This window comes from Urocampus carinirostris, chromosome 3 (assembly GCF_059441175.1).
Source record: "Urocampus carinirostris isolate Australia breed hairy pipefish chromosome 3, RoL_Ucar_1.0, whole genome shotgun sequence".
NCBI lineage: Eukaryota > Metazoa > Chordata > Actinopteri > Syngnathiformes > Syngnathidae > Urocampus > Urocampus carinirostris.
This window is the reverse complement of record NC_142351.1, coordinates 60,690,576-60,714,601: the sequence shown is the minus strand read 5'-3', so window position 1 is coordinate 60,714,601 and position 24,026 is coordinate 60,690,576. Positions and strand designations below refer to the sequence as shown.

The 24,026-nt window shown below is 42.6% G+C and overlaps 1 protein-coding gene across 2 annotated transcripts; it reads right to left on the bottom strand.

Moving 5' to 3' along the window:
• Positions 1–369: 369 nt before the first annotated feature.
• On the bottom strand, positions 370–21,300 carry LOC148370303 (uncharacterized). Of its 2 annotated transcripts, XM_088332787.1 has the most exons (9): positions 20,640–21,300; positions 17,731–17,955; positions 16,768–16,926; positions 14,143–14,214; positions 11,106–12,194; positions 9,772–9,885; positions 3,297–3,352; positions 2,035–3,157; positions 370–757 (listed from the first exon to the last, which is right to left on the bottom strand). In XM_088332787.1, the coding sequence occupies exons 1-9, from the start codon at positions 21,216–21,218 to the stop codon at positions 644–646; spliced, it is 3,531 nt and encodes a 1,176-aa protein (XP_088188913.1). In that variant the 5' UTR covers positions 21,219–21,300; the 3' UTR covers positions 370–643. The 2 variants fall into 2 exon arrangements, with proteins under 2 accessions (XP_088188913.1, XP_088188915.1); XM_088332789.1 differs by lacking the exon at positions 9,772–9,885.
• Between the last annotated feature and the right edge of the window lie 2,726 nt (positions 21,301–24,026).

Genomic DNA, 24,026 nt, shown 5'->3' with positions numbered 1-24,026 from the left:
GATGCTGTCCTGACAGCCTGTGATCGGGTCCAGTCAATGATTTTTTTGGACATTAAAAAAATCATCCATCCATTATCTGCACTGCTTATCCTCAGTAGGGTCGCGAGCCCATCCCAGCTATCTTAGGGCAGTGGGCAAGGGACACCCTGAATTGGTTCACACGACAGACAACTCACTCGCTCATTTATTCACACCTAGGGACAATTTAGAGTCAGCAATTAACCTGACATGCATGTTTTTGGAATGTGGGAGGAAACCGGAGTGCCAGGAGGAAACCCAAACAAGCACAGGGAGATCATCCACACAGGAAGGTTTGATTAGAAATCATCATTAGCCTTATTTCTGCCTTTGACAGAAGAACATCAGTCTCCTCACTGTCCTTGTAGTAATGCCTCACTTGAATGTCCCTTTTAAAGACACCTTTCATAAACCAAATTATGTTTTTTTTTGTATACTGTAAATTGAAATTTTGCATTATTTGTCTGCTTGAGAACAAATGAAGCTCTTGTGAATGAAATACTACAGACCAGATAAAGATTATAAAGCACCATCACACATATCAAACACAATGATGTAAAATTCACTTCCTCTTCAGGAATATTTGCCCTTTAGGTTAAGGTCTGTGATCAGGATGTTATTGTCCTCACTCTGACTTGTGCTCAGCAGTACGGCATCTTGCGACACTGCTGGTAGATCGAAATGGACGAGCGAAGCAGAAGGTCAAGGTGCTGCTGGCACTGCAGTCATACTTTCCATCCTGGTTGGGATACAGAAAGAAATCATTAAAGCGATCCAATAAAAATCAAATAAGAAGATAAAAATAAATCTGTATGGTATTGTTGTGACATGAGCATGCTACACTGAAAAAAATATTACAATACTACATTAATAGAAATTTTCGTTTATCCATAGATCCATTATCTGCAGCGCTTATTCTCAGTAGGGTCGCAGGTAATTTCCGATTATACTAAGTGTATTTTTTTAATTTTAAGATATTTAACCTGTTTTTATAGTCAAACAAAAACATTTATACTTTGAGTAAACATTTCTACTTAGCGTAAAAAAAGGTGTCTCATTTAGCAGATAATAGATTATTCAGTTCTTATTTCCTACGTTGGTCAAAAATGTCTTCAAATCAACACTATTACCTACCATCCGCTAGATCAGATAATTCTGCTTTTTTTAGGTATCAATTGTCAAATTTCATGAGGCAAATGACACACAATATGTTGAAATAAGAAATATTATACTTAAATGAGCAACATTTTCTGCCAAAGGAGGAAAAATTACATTTTTACAGTGACCTTTCATTTTAGAGGATGTTGCAATTGTGGCATGTGCAGTCTTTTGAGACTTGTTTGTCATTAAAGGTTATACAAATATGTTTGACTTGACTCTTACAAATGTGCGAAATGGGCTTGTGAGGTAAATGTGATGATTTAAAAGATCAATGTACTAATGTGTGTTGGACAGTCGTTTGTGAATTACCAATCCATATTACATATAACACTGCAAAACAATAATTGTTACCTCATAACCATACAATTTGTCTCATTTTATACAGGATTTCCTCATTTTAATTAAAATAAATAGTTCAAAATATAGGCAGCATGGCGGAGCAGTGGTTAGCGCATGTGCAGCACAGTTCAAGTCATGGGAACCTCCTGCGTGGGTTCAAATCCAGCTCCAGACTTCCTGTGTGGAGTTTGTATGTTCTCCCCGGGCTTGCGTGGGTTCCCTCTGGGCACTCCGGTTACCTCCCACATTCCAAAAACATGCATTTCAGGTAAATTGGCCGGTCCAAATTGTCCCTAGGTGTGAATGAGTTGTCTGTCCCTGTGTGCCCTGCGATTGGCTGGCAACCAGTTTAGGGTGTCCCCTGCCCACTGCCCAATGATTGCTGGGATGGGCTCCAGCACCCCCGCGACCCTACTGAGGATAAGCGGTGCAGCTAATGAGATGAGATCAAAATATAATAAAGTAAGATATCTTGGGGCTTTAAAATTCAGTTCCGATACAAATTATTGCACTCACTTCTGCCATTGGGGATCTCAGGCTGTATGTAGGGGCATCAATCCCGCTTCGGCGCTTCTCTTCTGTTTGGCCACGACTGATCTCCTCCCTCTGCTTCATAAACCTCTGGTTGACAATCCTGGTCACACCGTCATTTTTTGGCAACGAGGATGTAGTAGACCTAGTGGGGATGCGCTCCAGGCCGTTTTTCATTTTGGGGGCCGACGGTCGTTCGGCTCGACCGCTCACTCTGCGCAGGAAATCGGTGACCAAACCCCCTGCAGACTTGTTGGGTGGCTTGAGATTATGACCTGGAGTCTCACTTAGACGAGGGCCAAGGGTCTGCCTAGCCGTGGATCCTTCCTTCATTTGGCCGCATCGGCTTTGGTGATTTAACAACATACGATCTCGAGGGTCAGCCGTTGCAGAGGAGCTCAAATTAGAAGGCGCAGCAGATGTAGACTGACTTCGAAAAAGTTTTGGGGAGGAGGCGACATGTTTATACCGCTCGTTTCTAGTTGTCAATCTGTCCAGCGAGGTGGAGATGTTGCGAAAGCGCGGAGAGTCCAGTGAGGAGCTGAGCAACCGAGACGGGCTTTTCCTTCCTTGGGGTCCCTCCGTCTGCAGGCCAACACTCACCATCAGCGGCCTCATATGAGTCTGCGTACCAGTGCAAACCAAATCCACACCCTTGTCTGCTGATCTGCTCGTGAGCACTTGCGAGCCACCGTTGCCTGCCTGCCTCCAGCCAGCCGCCATCTCTTTCATATCGTCGCTCATGTTGGCCGAAGAGCCGCCACACGATGTGGAGAAAGAGGTTGGGGGTGTCCACCAGGTAGACTCTGTCTCCACAGATAGGGCGTCACATTCAGGGCTTTGCTTTAAATGGGCCAGCTGAACTCGGCGCTTGGAGGGGGGGCTGTAGTAAATACGCAGGACTGACTTCTCAGGGGCAGTGTGGCTCCTCGACACAAATATCTGCTCAAAGTCAACATTAGGGAAGCTAAGTGGCATGACGAGATGGTCCCAGGTATTAACAGGCAGATCCTGGTCCAGTAAGACGGCCTGCGGGCTCAGGTAAAGCCAGTTTCTCCTCTTGTAGGCATGTGGATAAAGCTGTCGATTAAGTTTCTGCCTTATGGAGCTGCAAATTCAGCAAAAACATCATAGGGTGGTCAATGTCAACACAAATGGCTTCAGGGTAGGGGTGGGGGTTGTAAAGGGTTTCTGAATGAAAGAGTAAACCAACAACATTTTGACACCCCTTAAGAAATATCACGAACCTGTCAGCATCACAGCGTCCTTTGTCATCGCCAATACCATTGGTAAAACACTGAACCTGAAGAGATAAGAAAAATGAACATTATGTTTGCATTTATAAAATAATTTGACTTTCAAAAATTGGTTCTGATGGCCTCCTTCAGCAGTACACCGAGTAGCGCTTTGCTGTAAAAGTGTCATGATTGCCAAAATGAAGACACCTGGGGCAATCTCTAAACAGTCAGTATCAAGGAGCGGCTGTCTCAGGTCCTCAAGCTCAGGTTATTTGTGCTCAACCTAACCGTTATGGTCTTAGGGTCCGCCAGTACATCAGGCCTCCCAGTCGTCTTATTTGTCAGATGAATGAGCAGTTGGTAGGTGACAATTCTGTGTCCGCAATATCTGCTAGTTCCTTGTTTAAGTTCTTTAGAGATGCACTTTCAGTTTGAGTAACAAAGCTTGAGCAAGAAACAAGAATTGTGCCTATGTGAGTGCTTGAAACTACAGGAACAATGTTTTATATTTCAGAGATGTAACAGGCATCTTTGAGTCTGTGCTTAGTTAGGAGTTTGATCGCCTCCTTTCTTTTCTCATTCCTTTTTGGGAGAGTTTTAGAACTGACAGCGCGCTTGTTGGGGAAATTCTAGATGGTGAATGTGTCGACCGCCATCTCGCACAGACTTCAGCACCCAGAGGGGAGTGTCAGACCGTACTTGTGTCTCTCCGTGTGTTTCACCAGATTACCAGTACCAAAGACTTCTGCTTGATTCCTGCCTGCCTTCTGTTTCGAATTCTATTTGTTGACCCATTGTATTCAAATGTCATTTTGTGTCAGCATGAGGTTAGTAAAAATTGCTCTACTTGCCTTTACTCTTCCTTTTCTATTAATTTTCACAGAAAACTTTAACATTGCAAAACATTATTGAGCATTGATTTTAGTTTTGGCATTTAAATATTGTTTTTATTGCATGCTTTGCTTCTTGAACATTTGGTGTAATGGTTATTTTAACTCCACAGGTTACTGAGACAGCCCTGATTAAGGTAACCAATGATCTCCTACTGGCAATGGGTTCTGGCGCTTCATTACCTTTGCTGCTGCTGGACCTTAGTGCTGCTTTTGACACAGTGGACCATAATATCCTACTAGAACGGCTGGAAAAATGGATTGGTCTCTCAGGAACCATCCTCTCATGGTCCAGATCCTACCTCTCAGATAGGACGCAGTTAAATATGGCGAAATTACATCTGAGCGTGTTAGTGTTACCTGTGGTGTTCCGCAGGGTTCAGTGCTTGGCCCCCTTCTTTTCAGCATCTACATGCTTCCATTAGGTGATATTATTCGCAAGTATAATATCAATTTCCACTGCTACGCAGATGACACTCAACTATATCTTCCGTTGGAGGAATCTGCCACACTAAATTGTGGAAATTTGGAAGCCTGCCTCACTGAGATAAAAGAGTGGATGTCACTCAATTTCTTGCCTCTTAACTATGAAAAGACTGAAATGTTAGTTATTGGTCCATCTAAATGCCGTTACTTATTCTCAAAAACTGCTGTGAACATTGACAAATGTCACATCACACAGAGTGACTCAGTTAAAAATTTAGGTGTCATATTTGACCCTGATCTGTCCTTTCAAACACATGTGAAGAAAACTACTAGAACCGCTTTCTTCCATCTTCGCAACATTGCTAAAATTCGTCCTATACTGTCTCATTCGGATGCGGAGATTATAATTCACGCGTTTGTTACCTCCCGTCTCGATTACTGTAATGCACTACTCTCCGGTCTCCCGAAGTCCAGAATCAAGAGTCTTTAGCTGGTACAAAATGCTGCAGTGAGGCTATTAACTAGGACAAAAAAGTCCGATCACATCACGCCGAGTTTGGCTAACCTGCATTGGCTCCCTGTTAGCCTAAGATATGATTTCAAGGTTCTCTTAGTATTATACAAAATCATACATGGACTTGCCCCCTCATATCTTTCAGATCTGATTTCCCCCTATGTTCCGGTCCGAAGCCTTCTTTCTGAGAGCGCCGGTCTTCTGGTGATCCCAAGAGCCAAGAAGTGTTCCGTTGGTTTGAGAGCGTTCTCCATCCGGGCACCGGTGCTGTGGAATGCTCTTCCCCCTGAGATCCGTTCTGCAACCTCAGTGGAAATGTTTAAATCTAAGCTTAAAACACACTTCTACTCTATAGCATATGAATATCCTATACTTTTCTTGGACAACATCTCTGTATTATTTGTGATTGCAACATCCTTTGCTTTCTGGTAATCCTGAAAGGGAGATGCCACATGTGCAGTCCCTCCTCAAGGTTTCTTCATTTTCCTAATGTTGAGGTTTTTGAGTTTTTCCTTGCCCTCATGTTGGTTCCAGATCAGGGGATGGTGTAATAATAGTCTGAAAAAATAGTCTGTGTAATAACCTGTGAAGTCCTTTGAGACTCTTTTTGATTAAGGGCTATACAAATAAAAATGACTTGACTTGACTATGGATACTGTAGGTAAAGAGAAAATAATAATGAAAGGCTGGACACTATGATAACAATATCAAAACTGAAAGGATTAATGTTTTTGGCAAGCAGTTTTTTGTCTTTGGCTAAAAGTCAAGGCTTTGATTCTTTTTGTGTACATTACCACATTGAAAGGATGTCTTTACATCAGGGGTCTCAAACTCAACTGAGTTGGGGGCCGTTAAAGCTAGGATCTGGGTGAGGTTGGGCCGAATGTAGTTTTCCCCCAAAACAGCGCTGATAAAAACATTACACTGTTCTTAAAGGGGCAGTGTTTAATATTGGGCCACTAGATGTCGCTGTAATGTGTAGTGCAACCAAAACCGAGTCCATGGAAGACTATAAATTACACTGAAAGAGACTGAAAGTGAACAATAAGGAGCCTTTTTCTCTAAAAAGGGAAGAGGGAACAATAAATAGAGGCAAAAAAGGAATACGGGAATAAAGAAAATAGGGGAACAGATAGTTAAAAAAGGTAAATGGAGAAAAAGAAAAAAGGAAAGAAAGAAGACAAGTGGATTAAAGATTTTTTTAAAAGTGTCATGATTACCTAAGTGGAGCCACCTGGGGTAATCATCTGGCGCGCTGGAATGCGCCTTCTGATTGGGTTATGTTCGCTATTTAAGCATTCTACACCGAGACATGGGTGTCTGAGGATTACTCCTGTATTCGTAAGACACTCCCGATTACCTGCCTTGCTGTTTACTTGATTCTGCCCGTCTGCCTTCGATCCGACCTGCTTCCGTCCACGCTACGATCTTCTCTTCAGTCCTGGTAAACCCGACCTGCCTTCGTCCCACGCTACGATTGATCACGTCTCCCGCTAACCCTTACGCTTCCCCAAATAAAGAATTGTACGAACGCTCTGGGGTCTCCTGCTCTGTTCTGGTAATCCTCGTGACAGAATCCTCCGACCAGAATGGACCCCGCGTTCGTACATGTGCCCCCTGACGACCATGAAAGTCAGAACCAGCAGCCCAATCCCCCTTTAGAAGGTGCAGTTCGGCAAGTAATTTCCGACGTGGCGGAATTGGCTAAGCAAGTGAGTCAGTTACGGCTCGAGTGGGATCTGTTAGGTCAGGACTGGTCCTATCTCTCCAAAGTAATAACCCATCAAGCCACTTCATCGGCGCCCAACACTGACCGGCCACCTTCGGCCTTTCCCAGTTCATTCAGCGCGGGATTCGCTGAGCCGCGAGTGGGCTCGCCAGAAAAGTTTGGGGGAGATCCCGCTCAGATCCGCCCATTCATAGTAAATTGTAGATTAATATTTGATCTCCAGCCCCGCAATTTTGCTACGGAAGCAGCTAAGGTAGCGTTAGCCATTAATCACCTCACGGGAAGAGCGCGTCTTTGGGGAACGGCCGCCTACGAGAGAGGTGCTACGGCGTGCAAGTCATTCAACCTCTTGGCTCAAGAGCTGATTAAGGTCTTTGACTCTGGTTCCTCATCGGTCGACGCGGCCCGCTCGATCATGAACATCCGCCAGGGGAGACGTTCCATATCCGACTATGCTGTCGACTTTCGTACGCTAGCAGCACAAAGTGAGTGGAATGAAGAGGCGCTGGTCGACGCCTACCTCCACAGTCTGTCCGGTTATCTCAAGGATGAATTAGTCTCCCACGCTCCTCCGGCAACACTTGACGAAGCTATTGACTTGACCGCCCGGATCGACCGTAGGGTTCAGGCGAGACGCCGAGAGAGGGAGGGTCCCAGCCAATCCGTCACCAGGCAAGTTCAAGAAGCTAATAATGTACCAAACCCCCGGGTTCTGTTCAGCCCCATCGTAGAAAGGATGGAGGTGGACCAGGTCCCGGTCATCCCCAACGAAGAAAGGATGGAGGTGGACCGGGTCTCTCTTTCCCCCGAGGAACGCTGGCGAAGATTTGTCAATCAATTATGTTTTTACTGCGGTGGTAAGGGACATCGCGTGGCCACCTGTCCGGTAAAAGGCCAACGCTCGTCGGACGTAAGGGGCGTCCGATTGAACTCAGTCCTTGTATCTGCTCCCAAAGACGCTAGACCCGTTATCCAGGCTTCTCTCTTCCTCCCCGATTCTACGCAGACATTCCCAGCCCTGATTGACTCTGGCGCTGAGGTAAATATCCTTGATCTGTCCCTCGCACGCAAAATGGGGATACCTGTTAAACCCCTTCCTAATCCGATATCTGCTCGGGCTTTAGATGGTCACCTGTTAGGCACCGTGTCTCAAATAACTGAACCCATAGAATTACAGCTGTCTGGAAATCACCAAGAGAAGATCCGATTCCATTTACTCCACTCCCCGAGCCAACCCCTCATTTTGGGTCATCCATGGTTGGTCCAACACAACCCCCATTTCGACTGGCGCACTGGGTCAATACTGGAATGGGGCAGGGACTGTCACCAAACCTGTCTGCGAGCCGCTCCTTACCCAGGTCACTCCACTTCCATAAGAGCTTCACCCAATCTGTCCAAGGTCCCAGTTCGTTACAACCACCTACGGGAAGTCTTCAGTAAAGCTAAGGCCCCTTCCCTGTCACCCAATCGGCCTTATGACTGCGCAATGAGTCTCAGGCCTGCCTGTTCGACTCCCATGCCTGCCTGTTCGACTCCCATGCCTGCCCGTCTGACTCCCATGCCTGCCCGTCTGACTCCGACTCTCCGGCCTGCCACTCCGACTCCGCTGCCGGCCCTGATTCTGCCTGTTCTGATTCTGTCTTTTCTGCCTGTTCTGTTTGCCGGTTCGTATTCTGCTTGCCCTGTTTTTGCTGGTTCTGATTCTGCCTGTTCTGTCTCCGCCTCTCCTGTCTTGCCTGATCTGATTCTGCCTGTCCTGTCTGAATTGCCGGTCCTGATTCTTCCTGTTTGCCCTCCGGACCCACCCTCTGCCGCCCCTTCGGATGCTGAGGAGGGGGCTTCCCTCCATTCGGAAGGATTCTGAGAGGTACTGTGCTGTTACATAGTTCCCCGATTACCTGTGTTTCCCTGTGACGTGTCTTGGGTTAAATTTATTATTATTTTTTTTTCTGGGGGACTTCTGGAGCCGTCCCTTGAGGGGGGGGTTCTGTCATGATTACCTAAGTGGAGCCACCTGGGGTAATCATCTGGCGCGCTGGAATGCGCCTTCTGATTGGGTTATGTTCGCTATTTAAGCATTCTACACCGAGACATGGGTGTCTGAGGATTACTCCTGTATTCGTAAGACACTCCCGATTACCTGCCTTGTTGTTTACTTGATTCTGCCCGTCTGCCTTCGATCCGACCTGCTTCCGTCCACGCTACGATCTTCTCTTCAGTCCTGGTAAACCCGACCTGCCTTCGTCCCACGCTACGATTGATCACGTCTCCCGCTAACCCTTACGCTTCCCCAAATAAAGAATTGTACGAACGCTCTGGGGTCTCCTGCTCTGTTCTGGTAATCCTCGTGACAAAAAGTATACAATTTTCTCTTTTTCCTTTTAATTTTTCCGTCTTTTTTTCCATTTTTTAAAATTTCTTTGTCTCATTCCTTTTTTCTCTTTCCTCTTCTTTTTCTGTTCCTTTTTTCTTTCCTATTTTTATTTCTTTTTTGTCTTCTTTTCAAAAGTAACAAGGTGCGTTTAGGTCACTTTGAGTCTCCGTATTTTGTCTTCTTCGGTTGCCCTTTAAGCACTTGTTGTCTGTGGCATGACAGAATACATACAGCGACATCTAGTGGGAGAATAAGACACACTTTCATATGAAGGAGAGGGCTTCAAACTATCATCCTGGGGGCCGCAATTTCACCCCAGGCCGCGAGTTTGCGATCCCCGCTCTAGATAAAGATTTCAACTTCCAATTTCAAACAGCAAATTGTTTTGGAACTCTGTTCAGCCGCTGCCTCGACAGGAGATTAGCCCCAATACTCTGGCACAAGTGCACTCGTGCTGCCTGTCAACGAGGCGCAGAGCCAGCGAGACAGATCATCAGGAGGACTAATGTTCCCGCTGCTTTTTACAACGGGAGGACATAACACGTCCTCACCTCGCTCATCTTGTTGCAGACATCCAAGGCTGGGCTCACAAGTGTTTCACCCCGGAGCTCACCATCGATGCTCTGCAACAATCCTTGCAACACGGTCAAGCGTTTGTCCTTGGCCTGAATCAAATATAGAATGGCTTTAGCTTACTGTACATGTTTTCAGATTCAGATTCAGATCTACTTTATTTTCATTCTAGTACACGTGTATACAGAACGAAATGTCGATACATCTGACCCGCACAGTTTCCTTCAATGTACAGATATAAGTAAAAGTTGTATTGTATTATGGCTACGTATAGTATTTACCATAGTGCCGATAGTGCAAGAGGAGTAGCTAACCGGATGTGCAAAATGGGCAGTCAGGTTAACAAGTCAGGTAAACAGTAACATTAACACTGTAACAATAACGCTGTAAGTACAATAGTGCAGAGAGCAAATGTGCAAGGAGTGGCAAGCTATAAAGAACTGCCAGTAGTGCAAAAAGTCAGATTAGCAGCCTTTTAGATTTAGGTTAACTATATGTTAGGGATTTAAAAGGGATTAAAAGCAAACATCTAAAATTAGAATGTACAGTGAATTTGAGGAATAAGCAGAAAACTAACATGTTTGTAGAAATGCCATACCCTATGTATTAAGGTTGAGTATTAAATTCCAGAAATCAACTTGATTTCAATTCATTTTATTATGCATCAGTGCCAATTGAAATCAATATTGAATAATGTGCACAATTGAAAATAATATGGAAATTTCAACATGATTAGGTAGATGGAGTAACTGCGCACGTGATATAGTTTATTCTGATCATTTTATTCCAATAATAAAAATAGTTATAGGTTAAAAAGTGTGAATTCTCTTGGAGTTCAATACTTCAATGTCCGCGTGAAGAGTGAATTACACAGTCAAAATGACACATTCTTATAATTGGATGATAATCTATTCACAAATCATGGTTTTAATGAATCAAAACCAGGTTCTGCAAAAGAATAAATCCATGTTTTGACTCAACATTGTAAAAAAATGAAATTCATCTTTTGATGCAATATTTATATAAATAATAGATGGATTGATGTAAACAGAAAGTTATCATTTTGACAACTTGGGATTAAGTCCCCGTTCTGAATTGATAAAGGAGGCTGCACGAAATTTGCGTTGATTTTGTATCTACGAGGTAAAGGGTGGGATTAATTACATGTTCTTCGTCCCGCCCCCTTTCAGGCATTTTGTTATGATTGAATTTATATTTACATGTGTTCACAAATAATGTAACTTCCTGAAATGAAGAAATACATGAATGAATGAAACTTAATAAAGAAAGCACACAAAGAACCACAAAGTACCTCTTTAGTCCCATGTAGAGATTCTTGACCCCACTGATTGAGAATCCACAGAATGTGCATGGACAGCTGCAATCTCAGGTCAGATGTAGCTGACAGCCCTTGTGTCTTTTTTTGTCCACCTTCACCCACATCTTTTATGGGAACTTCAACACATTCTTGCCATTTTGCTGCTTCACCAAAACCTTGATTGATAATGTGCCCATTGACAGATCCCCCACCCAGGGTGGAAATCACGTTGGAGCCCCAAACGTGAGCTTCCCGATGATGAGGATTTTGGCCATTGAGAAGCACGTCCATCTTCATGCAAAATCCCTGCAGCATGGCCTGGAAGAGCTTAAGGGCCTCTCTAAAAGGCCCTGGTAAGACGACTGACTGTGTTCTACCATCTGTGAGCAGAGCAAGTGCCCCAGGGGGTGGTTGGCAATGGCCGTTTTTGGGCGGAGTTTTCAAGAGTTGGATGGCAGAAGTCAAAATGCAAGAATGATCTCGGAGAGTGCGAAGAGTCTCATAATCCAACAATGCGACTTCTCGAGGGCCGCCGTCAGGTGGTGCTTCACCAACACTCTCCGATGGTTCCCACTCTCCTCCAACTGGTCCTTCTCTGGAGGGCAGCTCCCTAGCCTTCTCTAATGCCGCTGTTTCCTCAAGTGCAGTGCTTGTCATTTTCAACTTCTGTCTTCTTTCCTTTCTGTCTTTCCTCAAAGGGGTGAGTATTGGCCATTCATCGGCAAACTTGTGTCGACCCTCTTCCGCCACGCCTCCCCCGCCATCTCTCTCCCTCAGGTCAGTCATTTCAGCTCGCAGGCCCCGGTTCTCCACCTCCAGCTCGACGATGCGGCGGCTCAAGAGCATGGCCTCCTCTTCCACAAGTTTCAGATGGATCTTGACCTCCGCCTCCCTGGCGTAGGCGGACATTTGCCTGCCATCGGGCGATGGAGAGGCGTCCAGGTCGCCGTAAGCTGAACAGTACCGGGCCAACTGCTCCCGCATGACATCACCTTCCGACACTAACTTGGTGAGCTTCTTGCACATAAGAGCCATTTCTTCTTTGGCGAAGTGGAGTTGGCACCTTAGATCACTCTCATCTGACTGTGAAGGCAGAATCGTGATTGGAAAGTTATATTCAAATGTTTGAGTTTCAAAACACAATTTTAGGCATATATCAGTGTACTGCAGGGACGTCAAACTCTGGCTCTGGGGCCGGATTTAGACTCTGCTCTGGGGCGGGCGGGATCAGTAAAAAAATATCAACTCCAAATGTATAGCTTTGGTTTTCATTATTACGCTCTATCATTCAGCCTACATTAGTAACCTACCCTACATATCATAATTACGGATAACAATCGATCTTTTCTTGATACAACACAGTTAATTACAAAAAAATGGGGAAAAACTGTTAGGCACTAGGAACGGAGACAGAACCCAATTGCGTTAGTTTCTTAGTTTTATTGAGAAGGAGACAAAAGCTGTCACCCACGATCCAGTGATCGTTGGTTGTGGGGAGCAGATCGCTCGGGACGCGGATGGGGCACTTCTCTGGCGAGCGATAGCGGTGTCGAAGACGGGAAAATAGGTCAGATTGTCGGGGCGCAGGAGCAGAGACGTGATCAAACGGAAACAGGTCGGAGCCGGGAAACGTACGAGAGCCAAAAAACAGGGAATCAGAGTCCGAAGGCTTGCCTTAGCGGGAGGTGAAGGTTTGCAACGGTACAGGGAGTCGGGGGGTTTAAAAAGTGGCAAGGAGCCAATCAGAGACCAGAGCTGTTGGCGCCACCGGGGCAGCCACAGGTGCCCCGAATCAGAAATCATGACAAAAACGTTTCAATGTTTGGCATTGAATGTGTTAACTGGCTTATTTTAACAGTTGTGTGAATACAGTTTTGCACCTGAGCCATCTCACCATGTTATAGAAACTCAACAGTGCCCTCTGTCTGCCAGAGAAGGCATTTGGTTTGCAGTTACAGTGGAACCTCGGTTTTCGAACGCCTCTCAGTTCGAACAAATCAGTGTCCGATCAAAAATTTCGAGAAATTCTTGCTTCGCTGTTCGGTCAAAAAATCGGAGTTCGAATGCCGGTAATGGATGAGTGCGTATGCTAGGGTGCGATGCTGAGCGGCGTACGGGTGTAGATCGCTCTTTTCGTGACCGACTGTTATCGCGTGCGGACGTGCTTCGTTTTGCTTTCGCTTTTAATATAGGTGTACGAAGTGTTTTAGCCCCTAATTATGCCTCCGAAGAAAGTCGGTGCAAGCGGCAAAGTTGCTACAGGTGAAAAAAGAAAAGTAATGCGTACAACTATTGCTGATCTTGCCTGCGCCTTCTGCTGACCACCACAAAAGTAAGAAATCCTATTCTTAATTCTTTTCTTTATCCTTTTTTTTTTATTTCACACGTTCATGTTAGCGTAATCTTTCGTGCGGAAAATTACGATAACGCGAAAAAACGATTAGCCTGGGTTAGCTTTAAGTTTACGTTAAACATTCAACTTAAACATTCAGGGTGTTGGAATGGATTAAAACGATTTACATTATTTTTAATGGGAAAAATGATTTCGGTGATCGAACAAGTCGGTTTTCGAACAGGGTTCTGGAACGGATTATGGTCGAGAACCTAGGTTCCACTGTATTTAAAAAATCATAACTTTTAATAAAAATGACCTGGAGACTCGCTTCTGGTTTTGAACACACTCAGAAATTTATGGCGGTCCTTGTGTTTGATAGCTTGATGTACTGTATATATTCAGATAAAATAAACTGGCAATTCCCACCAATTGTGGTCCAGGTATGTTTTTCTCATTACAAGATAAGACCAGGTAGGACTCCTTTATAGTCACAATAACAAATCAATTATTCAACATCTTTTATGTAATAAATTATTTTGTGTTCAAAGCCTAATTTTACCTGGTTATGAAAAATGTATCTAATGGGCTTTCCCGTGTTTTTTTGAAAACCTACCATCTAAAGAGATGACTTACCAGAACAGTTCATTACTTTCATAGCGTATTGGGATAAGAAAAAAAAAACAAATAACCACAAACCTCTATTTGTTGAGAGAGCCTCCGCTCAGTTTTACTGGTTGTCGATCTTGTGTATCGCTTCTTTAAAATGCCCTGAAACACAAAACAATGATTGCAGTCACTTATTCACAAAATATCCGGGTTTATCTTTATAATTCTGCATACAAGGCAACACAAACTTTGCTGAGTGGCATCATTCCTTGCACAGAACGCATTAGATGACGTTTAATTCTACATTTCATTTACGTGACTAAATCTGTTTTATCTGTGACTTTTCAGAAAGACATTACTTTATAAAGCCTAAAACTTGTTATATATTGAAGTCTTTTGTTCTTTTACATGCAGGGATCAGAATGGAGATTTTCATTTTCAGCTGAAATAGCCAGGGTCCAGGAATAAAGCAGGGCGGAGCACCAATTTTATATCCGGATTGATAAGGACTGAAGATGAGCAATTCCTTCAAAGTTTTTTTTTTTAACAGAACATTCTGGTCATGAATGAGCTAAAGGCAATGACCGAGGAGTTAACAAATATGAAGCCAGAGATGGACTACCATAGTTCTTATACAAAATGGGTAGCCCATAAGCTGATTGTAAATCTATATAAAAAAAAGTTTAACATTAATCAATAGAGTGGTACCAAAGTTGAATGGACCACTGTCTCACTGTTGATAGCATCATCAGCTTGGGAAAAACTTGCCCAAAACTACTGCTCATTCCCCTGAAGAATTTAATTGTATTTTGTGTACCAAGGATAAATAGGACTTCGCTTGATGTGATCTTCCATGCTGGCATTCAGGAATGTGACTGATTACACAATCTGAAGAGCTGAAATTGATGTTTCCTGTCTTTCATTGTGTATTCCACTCAAAATAAGTAAGGTGATAGACCTAAAAGGGCCCCTTATGGCCACTTCTGACAATCAAAAAACCCACAACTGATGTTGATGTAGTTACGACTTAATACATGGAGAAGTTACAAACTAAAAATAATATAATCATGACCAAATAGGCAGGGGCATGCTTAGATATCACAACACTGTCAAGCCTAAATTCCGATTAGAACAATCCGAATTGAAATAAAAAAAGAAAAAGTTTTGGAAAAATAAATTACAAGTATGAAAAATGCTGATGTCAAACTGTAGTGAGGAGTGACAGTAATCAAACTGATTTGAGTCAAAATGAGAGTTTATTTATTCTTTTGAGGAATTTAGATTTTTACACTGCGATGTGACGAATGCACGCCGTCAATCTCAATCCTGAGTTGACAAAGCGCAAGCCTTGTTTTGCGCTCCTGAGTTAGGTAACTTAAGTGGATTTTCCCTGCAGGCATCTGTCTCGGACTGAGCTCAGGCTAAAGTGGAGAATCCTGGATTAGAAGTGACACGCGTCACGAGTCAATAATGGCCGCTGGTCTCAAGGAGAACTTGCAGACGGCTGTAGGTCACTGTGTCGACGCGGCACGCTAACTCTCGCCTTGCTGGATTCCATAATACATGCTGATCCCGATTTAGCCAAGCTTAATAGAGGCAGAAAAGCCAGGGTCTATTTTGGTAATCCCTCGCTTACTTGCACCCTCTACTCGCTTTTTTCGATCTTCTCCGTCGAGGACGTCAGCTGTGTGCTGAGGTCAAAATTCAACATACCGAGCCCACAACGGCACCAGGCAGCTGCCGACCCCGCCTGAGTGTACGTTTCAGGGTGTGGTCTCAAGCACTTGGGAAGAGGGGGCAGCTGGCAGGGATGGGCACAGCTGTTGAAGGCTACATGGAGTTGCTTGGCATAATAGTAATGGGTTTTGGTTATCTTTTATACGTTTGTACAGTATTTAACCAAATCCTTACCCAGAAAACCAGCCTGGAGGGGGATGGGCGCCGCCTGGCTGTACTTGCCCAAGACACACCTCAGGAAGTTGTGCCCCAAAGACCCTGATGGTTAAGAAATTTGTGAACTGTTTAACTTCAACATGTTTTTAGAAGGATGGCGGAAGACTTTTTCGCTTGTAGTTAAAGTTAGACACTCTGAACACAATAACGTCAATAATAAATTATTTTATTTTTGAAACAAAATAACCAAATTTTTTGGTGTTTAAAAGAAAGTGTTTTAGACAGTACTCCATGTTTTGTTGGTAATAGACAAAAATAGTGTTTTTTTATGAGTTAAAAGAAATATGCCAGATTATTTTTGTTTTTATGTTGGGTTGTCTTTATTTGTTGTTTTGTTTCTTGTTTGGACATTTTCTTCGTAGTTTAGTGCCCACTTGTTAGTGTGTTACCTTGTTCCTAGCATTTTCCATTTCTGGTTTCAGTCTTTGTTTCTGGATAGGACTTTGTCATGTTTGATTAAATTTGGAATTTGTTTTGTGTCTCCTTGTTCGTTTGTCACTTTGTTCCAGGTTTTGTTGAAAACCTAACCTTATTTTGAGCGCCTCTACCTGTTACTGCTCCTCTCCCCATACAGGTGCATCCCAACAAAACAGATTCAGTCCAATCTTATCAAAAATCTTTTATTTTTTACCCAAATGTTTAAAGTCTAGTTTTCTTTAAACAAAATTAATTCAGTTGGTGTTGACACTTTAGGAATTTAACCGCATATGGACACCCTGAAGCATTGATTTTTTTTTTGTTACAATGAGTAAAATGTTCTACCTCTCTGGCTTTCTCCAGCTCAGCCTGCAACACGTGCTTGGCCACTTCCAGTTCTTGCGTCTTCTCTCGAAGCATCTCATTCTCCCAGTCCAACTGTCCGTTTTTCTTCTGCACAACTTCCAGTTCATTGTACAGGCGCAGGGACACACTCTTTACAACCTGCACGGGAAAAAAGAAAATATTGGGTATGGTTTGGCGCGCACCAAAAACAGCTTGATGGAAAACTAATTGCAAAAGATTTAAGAAGTTAATTTTGACATTTACGTGTAACTTACTGATGAAAACAACACGTTCACAGAGGCTTTGAATAGCACTGACAGATAGTACTTGATTGCAATTGTTCAGATTCACCTCACTAGTTGAATGTGTCTAAAAATGATGATGCTTAATCAAGTCATGTTTATTTGTATTGCCTTTAATCACAAGAAGTCTCAAAGGGCTGTACATACTACTATTGCATCATCCCCTGATATAAACCTACATGAATGCAAGGAAAAACTCAAAAACCTCAGCATGACGAAATGACAAAACCTTGAGAATGGCCGCACATGAGGTAATTCCCCCTTCCAGGATGACTAGGCTGTTGCAAGGGCATGCCCAGGCATTGATCGATTGATGCAATCAATCAACCAATCAATGGTGCAAACAAACCAAGATAAAATAGGTTCTTTCTGTTCCTAAGCATATTTTCCCCATTTATTTCTACTTTAAATAACTAGTTTTGGGTGAGACTTTTATTATACTTGCCCCATTTAAAAATAAATAATAGCACTTCTAATACGTAGATAACAAGTCGCAGGTAGCATGACACTAACACAGCTGAATGATCAAAGTGATTCAACCGGAAGGGAAAATTTGGAAAGATTTGATACAAGTTCCCACCTGACAATCGACAAGCTTCTGTAATATAATTTCCTTTTATCCAGAAAAAAAAGCTTTGAAAACGTTTTTCACAACATTGACCTTGACATCGTGTTCTAGGGTCCTGATTAGCTCCCCGTCCACATGACCAGTCTGGGCCACTCTAATGCTGCGCCGCTCGGCTTTGCGGAGACGGTACTGAAGGATGCGACACGTCTTCTTGGCTTGCTCCAGCTGCTGTCGCAGATCCAGCAGCTGGCACGCCTCCTCCTCTTGGAACATGTCACGCATCTCCAACATTTCGCATCGTAGCTCTTCCACCTCATCCTGGGTTTGAAACCACACAATAATTATCCAACAACATCAATGATAGCTACCCGGGGAAGCAAACGTTTTGAATAGGTTGCATTCAGTTAAAAAAATTGCAAAAGGGCTGGGCCAGGAGAAAAAGAATCATTGATTTTATTTCTGGTATCTACAAATGGTGTCTGATATCTCGGAGGGAAAAAGATAATGTAGGTCTACACAATTTCTCATATCGTCGCTGCTTTTTCGAAAAGACATACCTCCCATTTCAAGCATTTTTTCCGTTGTTAACATTCCATTCATGTAAAAAAAAAAAAGACAAAAAATAGAGACTCCTTTTTTAGAGCAGCGATGATATGTATTTATGAATTTATAACCATGCAGGCTATAAATGTAAATTTCATATTTCCTTTTTTTTCTGTCTATTCATAAGACATTTCATCGCCCAGAAATAATGTCAAGTAATATCTCATCTCATCTCATTAGCTGTACCGCTTATCCTTATTAGGGTCGCGGGGGGCTGGAGCCCATCCCAGCCATCTCTGGGCAGTGGGCAGGGGACACCCTGAACTGGTTGCCAGCCAATCGCAGGTCACACGGGGACAGACAACTCACTCGCTCAGTCACACCTAGGGACAATTTGGACCGGACCATTCACCTGAAATGTGGGAGGAAACCGGAGTGCCCGGAGGAAACCCACGCAAGCATGAGGACAACATACAAACTCCGCACAGTAAGGCAGGAAGCTGGATTTGAACCCACGCAGGAGGTTCCCACGACCTCAGAACTGTGCCGCACACACGCTAACCACTGCTCCGCTGTGCCAACTATGTCAAGTAATATATATATCCTTTTTTCAAAAGTGCTCTCCCGAATTTAGAACATTTTTAGTCTTTGACGCCATCTTCTGGCTCAAGTCATTATTGTGTGTACGTGCATTTCTTAGATGCGTTCGAGTAAACTCTTTGTTTTTAATCTTTTTGGGGGGTTGGGTTGGCGTTTGGACTGTATTTGAAACAGGCCTTTTATTACACTTGCCATTTTCATGCTATATTAGTAAAAAACAGTGATGAAAAGCTTAAAGTCACGTCCCAAACGGTGTTGCTAAAAGTAAGATAAAAACAGGTAGGTGCGGTGGAAATTGTTTAAAAAGGCTGAACTCAGTTAGGAACTTAAACTTGTTGAGGAGACATACCACGACACACCAAAGCTTTAAAGGCAGTGTATGTAACTTCAAAAATATTGTACTTGCTGATGCCATCTTCTGGCTGAAACCATTACAGCAGATTCTTTTGTTGCACGTGCAAGTATGTGAAATTCATAGACTCTCTCAAATAAACACTTCCTTTTTTCATCTTTTAGGGGGTTAAGCATTTGGCATTTGGACGGTATTTGAAAAAATCTTTTTGTAACTTTCACCATTTTTGTCCTACAATTAAAGAAAACTACAAGCGTGATATGCCCGTGTTCCTGTTCTAAGAATAACTGGGTCATTGTGATTTTCGAGTTAACATTTTTTAGGGGTTGACTCTATTTTACCCTACTTCCAATAATTAACCTGGTAATAACAAAGTAACAACATATTACTAACACAATAAGTTGTTATTTTATAAATGCATATCAAACTGGGTGCCCTTTGTGCTAATTGGTAACAAAAAGTAGCTCTCAGCCTGAAAATGGTTGGCGACCCCTGGTCTACTGTATATCCTTAATATATCAGTGTAACGGCCATACTATAGATTGTCTTTGAGACGCATCAATATAAGGCCTTGACATAACGGACTCATTTGCTTTAAAAATCAAAGATCAACATCTGCAATTATTTTCAATATACGCACCTGCCAACTTATATATTTTCCCTGTATATTATCCTTTTTGTTCAAATTGTGTATGCCATAAAAAGTGTACGGGATTTAAAGTTATATATATATTGCCACGTATACTGAGCAACACTAAATTTATTGAAAGTGGGGAAAGAACTAAAGAAAGTGTTGGAAGAGTTGTTTGTGTTGCAGTGTTTTGTAGTATTCTTGTAGTATTTCTGTGGTCTTATTTTTGTCGAAGGATTTTTGTGGTTTTTCTGTAGTATCCCTGAGGTTTTTTTTGGGTAGTATTTATGCAGTATTTTTCTTTTAGTATTTATGCAGTGTTACTTTTGCAGTTTTTCCATGGTAGGATTTTGTAAAATGTCTGTGGTCTTCATATAGTGTTTCTGCGGCATTATTTTAGTATTTCTGCAGTGGTATTTTTGTAGTATTGCTGTAGTTGTATTAAAGGAATATTCTTTAAGTAGGATTTCTGTAATATAATTGCACTCTTTCCTTAGTAGGGTTTTTATGTAACATTGCTGTACTATTGTTGGAGTACCTCTGCAGTATTTTTGTAGGATTCGTTTAGTATTTCTGCACAAGTATTTTTGTTGCATTTCTGCGGTAAATAACTAAAACAGATGTTAGTGTTGTTTACTATAGGGAAATCAACCTGTTTTCACAAATGGTCTTTATTTTTATTGTACACAATATTTTTTTCTGTGAGTAAATAGGTGCTGTGTTGTGTTTATTAAGATTTCGATTGCTTAATAAGTTTAATTGCAATCATTGAGGATGAGGTTGACGGGTATGGCCTCAGTACACACAATTGTTGCAAAAATAGTTACCGATACCTATCTAAGAGATTGTTCAAAAGAAAAAAATGAAGTTCCTTACCCTCAAATACTCGTTCTCTGACCTCAAATCGTCCACCTCCCTGGCCAGGTGATCGGTTGCCTCAGCCATAATAAGCTCCATAAATTCCCCTTTGGGGTTGAGCGACTGGAGGGTTCCTCCGGCTGCATCCAGTGCGGGAAAACAAGCGACTTTTTCGCGCTCCGGTTGAGCTTTCCCGCGCACTTGGCTGTCGTTTTTGCCTGTAGTGAGCTTGTAAGCTTTGGCGTCTGTGCAGCTTAATTCATTGTCGCTGACGAAGCGGGAGTCTTGCTTGTTAACCTCACACGCACAATCGGATATTTCTGAGCTGCTGTCAGAGGAGGCTTTCCCCAAGAAACAGCCCGAATCTTTGCTTAGGTCCTCGGACGTATTGCTGGCGTCGGAAAGTTTCCTCTGGCAGTCTGAAACGATGCTTGGTGATTGTGCTTTTGCCTGCTTTCCCTGAGAAACACTGCCCAGGGATCTCCTGTCTTTGGATGCGAAGTCTTTTTTCTTCTTCTGGACGGTTGCCTGATGGGACACCCTGGATGGTTTATGATTCCGTGACGCACTCTTAACGCATCTTTCTCCTGCGTCCATAATGCTTAAACAACGTTTTTTTTGTGTAACGCCAGCAAAAGAAAATAGGTTTCTTCACTTCGGCTGCGTTTGTGAGTGTGCGTTGACCTCCCAAAAGTTGCCTAATATGTCGCCACTGGTGGCACAACAGGCCGGCGTTTGATCTCCAAGATTGACATCTTACCAAGATGCACAACTCGATTGGTCGAACACGTTTCCGGTCACGGTCAGTGTTTAAAAAATAAAATAATTTAAAACTTTAGCAGCGGTTCTAAAAAAGTCAATTTACAATTTTAAAAACATTTTGGACCAATTAATTTTGTATTACAGCTGATAATTGCCTCATAAAAACGTGTGTCCAGCAGCCTAGTGAAAAAAGAGCTTTCGCTTCAGCACTTGATATCCGGTTTTGTGTTCCCCTCAACACTTAGGTCAATCTTGAGTGAGCCGTGGGTAACACCCTATTGTCAAGTCAATTGCTTTTCTCACTTAAAGGGGAAGTGTGTATCTTAACGCAGCTTATAGTGGTAAAAACGCAATTGATTAAAGAAAAAAAAACTTAGATAATCGGCAAAAACACATGAACTATCGTATCATTATTACCGTATCACAACGTAATGCATGCACATTGTTGAATCAAAACAGCGGATGTAGCAGTACCTGTTTGCACGAAGCAAAGGATGAATTGAGTTGAGTTTCATTTTTAAAGTCGCAGTTCACAGAAAAAAACATACCCAGCTGTTGTGTGTACTGATGAACAAATCTCATTTTAAACCCAAAGTGTGTAATATGTGACCACATGCGGCATGGCAGTTAAGTGGTTTGCGCTGGTTGTCCTTTACCTCCTGGGACCGTAGGGACAAAGAAGGCCTGGATTCAGAGAAGGCCCCTCGGCGATGAAGCCTTACGCACGGCATGGATTGTCCCGTGGAATAGTCCCTTCCTGCCGAGCCGGCCGATAATTCTGCAAGATGTAAATGTAAATGGTCTGCATTTATATGTAACGGGTGTAATAATAACTTTTATTTTATTGAAATTCCTGCTAAAATATGTGTATAGTTTTTGGTAAATGTCCTGCAATGCTGAGTCCAACAGTGCCATCTGCTGGTATGGGGTGGGGTTTGGTTTTGGCTTCTAACATGTGACCAGGAGGCGGGGTTTTGTCAGTTTAACCAGAGTACTACAAAGGTAAGACATATCTTTTGGTGCTCCACAAAATAAGTTAATTTTAAACATTATAACCCCAGCTGACAAATCTCTCACCATGCATAGTAATGTGATTGATATTGTCAAGCTGTTTTGATTTATTTTCGTTTTGTTTCTGTTTTACTAAATATTAATTCCCCTTGTAGAGATCAAAGAGATCAAACCCAGCAGAAAAAGCTAATGTTGTGACTCATCCATTTGCAGGTAAATTGTACCCATTTTTATACTCATTATTGTTTTTATTCCTATTTTTTCATATACATTAAAAAAGGATGATGTTGGTTAAAATTCAGAGTAAAGAAAAACATGTTGAATTCATTGTAAACGTTAAAAATCCACTATACGATCTCTTGTTAAAAGTATCTTGTTAAAATGCAAAGATTTATAAATGTATTGTGATATTCTAAAATGTATTTTCTGTAAAGTGAAAAGACAGCTCTTTGATATGCTTTGTTGTCAGTTTAACCAGAGTACTACAAAGAGATCAAAGAGATCAAACCCAGCAGAAAAAGCTAATGTTGTGACTCATCCATTTGCAGAAACTGTAATAATAAAAACCTCATCATCCAGTCCAGCGTGAATGTGGATCTTTGGTGGGACACGTACAACGCGGTTACATTGGTGCCGTGACCCGTGACTTCTATCAAGCTCTCCGAACCGAGGACTGTCCTACCTGCCACATCATTTCATAAAGCCATCAGCTCACAGTATTTAAAACTGCTATACAGTGACGTGTTACGCAGGCGATTTTGACTTATTTACATCTTTGAAACATGTTTACTCAGAGCACAAGTGACGTTTCTGAGGGTGTAGCTGATCAGATGACAAATATTATTCAGGAGATAGGACATAAATTGGCTGATAGCATATTCACAAATATACAGTCACGTAATATAGTAGCACCTAACGCTGCTGCCACACAAGATGAAGCAAACAGATTGAGTCAGGTGGTAACGCAGAGAAAGGTTAAGGAACCGCCGTCATTTATTGGGGATGGCTCAGACTCAATAACAATACATGAGTGGGAAGATCTAATGAGGACATTTATAAAAAGGAGTGATGTGAGACTTGAAGAGCAAGCAGAGGAAATCCTTATACATTTGAGAGGAAAAGCTAAAGATGTAGTTAGGTTTAGCATTAGAAACAGTAATATAGACGTCTATACCCGCCCTGACATGATTTATAGTCTTCTCAGGAAATACTTTAGCTGTACCAAGTACTCTGCTGTCCCTTTAGCTGACTTTTATTCAACTTTGCCCAAAGACCAGGAAGACCCCTATGACTACTGGCTGAGACTAAACAGAGCAGCTGACCTTGCCTCTGAGTGCTTGAGTGAGCAGGGCAAAACATTTGACAACCCTGAAATAGAGGTTACTCGCATGTTTATTCGGAACTGCCCATGCAAGGAACTGGCACTCACTTACAGATCAAAAACCATCGAAAAGTGGTCAGCATGTGAGGTACTAGAGGTGCTGAATGAATACCACGCTGAGAAGAGCTACAAAGCAGATTCCCTACAACAACCTGCGAATAGAGCGGAAATTGCCGTACACAAAGCTGAGGTGAACCATGGTCCAACCCTCGTGCACGAGCCACCTCAGACTTCGAGCCCACAGTATGTCT